This window comes from Myotis brandtii, unplaced genomic scaffold (assembly GCF_000412655.1).
Source record: "Myotis brandtii unplaced genomic scaffold, ASM41265v1 scaffold111, whole genome shotgun sequence".
Lineage (NCBI taxonomy): Eukaryota > Metazoa > Chordata > Mammalia > Chiroptera > Vespertilionidae > Myotis > Myotis brandtii.
The window spans coordinates 4827473-4831715 of record NW_005353789.1 but is presented as its reverse complement, the minus strand read 5'-3'; the positions used below and the strand labels follow the sequence as shown (position 1 = coordinate 4831715).

At 45.0% G+C, this 4243-nt stretch overlaps 1 protein-coding gene across 1 annotated transcript in view; it reads left to right on the top strand.

Annotated features, from left to right (window-relative positions):
- Positions 1-4243, top strand: part of FRAS1 (Fraser extracellular matrix complex subunit 1) — a 466232-nt gene that overhangs the window by 230155 nt on the left and 231834 nt on the right. The window contains exons 17-18 of the mRNA XM_014544766.1: positions 1692-1832; positions 3549-3725. Coding sequence (XP_014400252.1) covers positions 1692-1832; positions 3549-3725 — 318 coding nt within the window. The remainder of the gene's footprint in view (positions 1-1691; positions 1833-3548; positions 3726-4243) is intronic.

The window sequence follows — 4243 nt, the reverse complement described above, 5'->3', positions numbered from 1 at the left end:
TCAGCTGCCTCCTGCACACCTCCCGCTGGGGATGTGCCCGCAACCAAGGTACATGTCCTTGACCGGAATCGAACCTGGGACCTTTCAGTCCACAGGCTGACGCTCTATCTACTGAGCCAAACCAGTTAGGGCTGTAGTGGTCAGATTCTCAAATGTAATTCTTACTTAGAGTCTCAGAATATCCAAGTTGAAGGTACCTTAAGTAATCATTTAGTCCAACTTCTCACAGTGTGTAAGCCAAGGAAACTAGGCCTGGAGATACCCAGACATGGTGAAGGGCATAGATAAATTCAAATTCCACTGCTCCCAACACTCAAACCTATGAACTTTCTACTCCCCCCTATTCAGATGGGCAATTTTAGATTCAGACAAACCCAGGGCTAAATTCCAGACCTGCTACTGATTACCTGTGATCTTAGGTAAATATTTTAACTTCCCAAGACCAGTTTCTTCATCTTTAAAATGATCCTAATATATAAAAACCCAAGGTCCGTAACAACCGACCGAAGGCTCAACCAAACACTGGAAGTTAGTCCTGCAGTCAGTGCTGGGTTGCCATGGCGACCCAGTACTGACTGCCACTGGTGCGGGCACAGCAACCCAGCACTGACTGCTGAGGGAGCTGCAGATCAGGCCTGGAGAGGGGCCCGGAGAGAGAGCAGGGTGTGATCCGTAGCCTCCATGGTAGCTGTTGATCAGCCATTGCCTCTCTCTCTCTTTCTGGGCTTTGCCAGCAGCTGGGCGTCTGTTTCAGGGCCTTCGTGGGGGCTGCTGATCAGCCCCGCCTCTCTTATCAGGCCTAGAGATAGGCCTGGAGACGCTGGCTGGCATAGAAACCGACCAATGAGAACCAAATCTGGGTGAACTGTGAGGAGCCAATGGCTGCCTAGGAGGCAGAGCTTTCGACGCTGACTGACATAGAAACTGACCAATCAGAACCAAATTGGCTAGCAGGAGAGGGCTGGCAGAGGCAGTTAGGGGCGATCAGGCCAGCAGGGGAGAGCAGTTGGGGCGAGATCAGGCTGGCAGGGGAGGGAAGTTGGGGATGGGGTGAGATCAGGCTGGCAGGGGAGGGCCATTGGGGGCAAAATCAGGCTGGCAGGGGAGGGCAGTTGGGGGTGAAATCAGGCTGGCAGGGGAGGGCAGTTGGGGGCAAGATCAGGGTGGCAGGGGAAGACAGTTAGGGGCGATCAGGCAGGCAGGTAGGTGAGCAGTTAGGAGCCAGCTGTCCTAGATTGTGAGAGGGATGTCCTAAACCGGCAGTCAGACATCCCCCAAGGATTCCCTGATTGGAGAGGGTGCAGGCTGGGCTGAGGGACCCCCCCACCCTGCACGAATTTCATGACCAGGCCACTAGTATTAATAATACCTATCTCTTAATATTACTGTGAAGATTAAAAGTGGTAATGTGTATAAAACACTTAATACAAATACTAAATAAAGGATAACTAGTAGTAAGTATAGATATAAATAGGTATAACATGGATAAAAGTGGGTAATTAGGCAATGTGGGCAGTTCTAGAGATATAATCACCCCCTAACACATCTTTTCTTTTGATTTGGTGTGAGAGCTGAAAAGAGATTGAGAGTGATGGAGGAGAGGGCTTCCCAGCACATACCGAACCCAGCCAAGAAGTGGGCTCTAAAGTCACTTGGGTCCCTTTGTGTTCATCTCTCACTCTCTTCCTCAGTCTGTCATAACTCGTGTGCCAGCTGCTCGGGACCCAGGGCCTCTCACTGTACAGCCTGCGCCCACTCTCGGGCTCTGCGCCACGGCCGCTGTCTGCCCAACTGTGGAGAGGGCTTCTACCCCGACCGCGGGATCTGCAAAGGTATCATTGGTGTCATCGTATTCTTAAGAGACTTTCCCATCTATAAGGACATAGATTTAAGTTACTATATTTTTACTGATTGATTTTAGAGAGAGAAAGGGAGAGAGAAACATTGATTCGTTGTTCCACTTATTTATGCATTCATTGGTTGATTTTTGTATATACCCTGACCGGGAATCTTATGCACAAATCCAGGGCTCTAACCAACTGAACTCCCCGCTCAGGACCTAAGTTACTTTTCAGTTCAGCTTTTCCTCTGGTATATCTTATATCAGTGATGGCGAACCTAGGACACGCGTGTCAGAGGTGACACGCGAACTCATTTTTTTGGTTGATTTTTCTTTGTTAAATGGCATTTAAATATATAAAACAAATATCAAAAATATAAGTCTTTGTTTTACTATGGTTGCAAATATCAAAAAATTTCTATATGTGACACGGCACCAGAGTTAAGTTAGGGTTTTTCAAAATGCTGACACATCGAGCTCAAAAGGTTCGCCATCACTGTCTTATATGGCAATATATACAGCATATGCTTTTTTTTCTTACCAAGAGATAATCTGAAAAATTACATTTCAATATCTGTGAAGACTCCCACAGGTTCATGATGTTTTTGGCCATCCTTCAGAGGAATGCCATTTCCTTTGCCATGCATTAGAACCACTCTCATTTCCTCCCTTTTCTATTCTCCTAGCATTGCTAATGTCTGCCTTAGTCTTCATTTTGTTTTTCCCTGAAGAAGCTCTTTTTGTTAATGATACTGCCGAGCACACTGAGCATCACCAGCAATGCCTCTGGGCTGAGGAAAATGGAAAAGCTTAAAGAGCTGTTTGCCAAGAAAGGCTTTGGGCTCCTTTGGAGGGCAGCATCATTTCAGCTTTTTGGAACTAGAGCATTGGGAGCAAACACTTCAAATGAAATTAACTTATATTTATTTATGCACAGGGCACCTTAGAAAAGAGCTTCAGAATAGTTACAAGCAAAACGTTTTTAAAACAGGCAGCTGCAATAAATATTATAAAAAGGAGAATGTAGTGAGTCTTTTAAAGAACAGGAAAGCTAATTGTATAAAATGTGGGCCCGAGAGAACTCGTGTACTCCATTTGGCTCTGATTTCCACCAGTAGCCAGGGAAAACAAGGAGCTGTGATGGATTATGAAATTATTGTGGCTGCTCAAAAGAGGCCCCTTCCTTGTTTAGAAGAGCAGCCTTTCCTCTCATAAATTCTAAAGGGAATTTGTTGTCTGGACCCCTATATACTGGGTGATGAATAACATAATGGACAATATCACAATGACCATGTTTGCAAAAAACACAGCAATAGCCTTTATGTGAATGCTTCTTAAAACCTTCAATAAAAACTGAAGACATAATGTTAAATCGCCATTCAGTGAATGTGTTTCTCTGGAGAACCAAGCCAATATTGTCCATTTTGCTGTTATTCTTGTGTTGTGTTTTGTTTTTCTTTTTAATCTCGCTAGGCAGCTCTTACGGGACCTGAGAGATATGACTAGTTAGCCTCACCCTCATTTTGCCCTTCGCAAGTATTATTATTATCACCTTGTGTTTTGGTATAGCACACTAGAAAAACAATATTCTGGAAGGATGTATCTGGTGAACTTCTCTTAGTGGTTTTGATTTAATGATAGCCCCCACATTGGTTGCAACCTATATATGACCCTGGGATTGTTTTCTGCATTCTTTTCCTTTTGGCAGCTTGTCATTCCTCTTGTCTGACTTGTGTGGGTCCAGAGCGCTCTCACTGTACCCAGTGCAAGAAGCCAGAGGAGGGACTGCAAGCCGAGCGGCTGTCTGGTGTGAACATCAGCTCGGGCGAGTGTCTGTCTCACTGTAGAGCCCAGTTTTACTTGGAGAACACTGGGCTGTGTGAAGGTGAGTGATCATGATTTGAGAAAACGTTAGGTACCTTCTGGCCTTACTACTTCAGAGATCCTGTGAGGTGAAGCCACAGCCAGGAAGGTCTGTGTTTTCATATAAGTACAGTTCTGGGATGCTCATGGATGAAGCAGAAGGCTGACATGCCAAAGAGGGCCCTGCTGATGTTCCCCTTCCCTTTGTGAGGAATAGATGATCTGAAAGAGCTGGTTCCTTTCACCCCACACTGTCCCCAAAGTTATACTCGGAAGTTCCAGACAGGAATTCTTTCAGAGGCCAGTATGAGGAGCTAAGAAAGACTCAGTGCTCATGTAGAATTCTGTTTATTATTTCTTCTAATTTGCTACTCGGAATATGAATTTGTTCCTTCAGGGCAAATTCTGGACTTCTGTCAAAATTTAGAAGTGATTCCTGTCATTGCCTTGGCATATCTATAGAAAATTGATGTCATCCTGAATAATTTGATTTAATAGCTAGGTCAAGAATGAGTGGTTGAGGAGAAAAAGGGGATATAT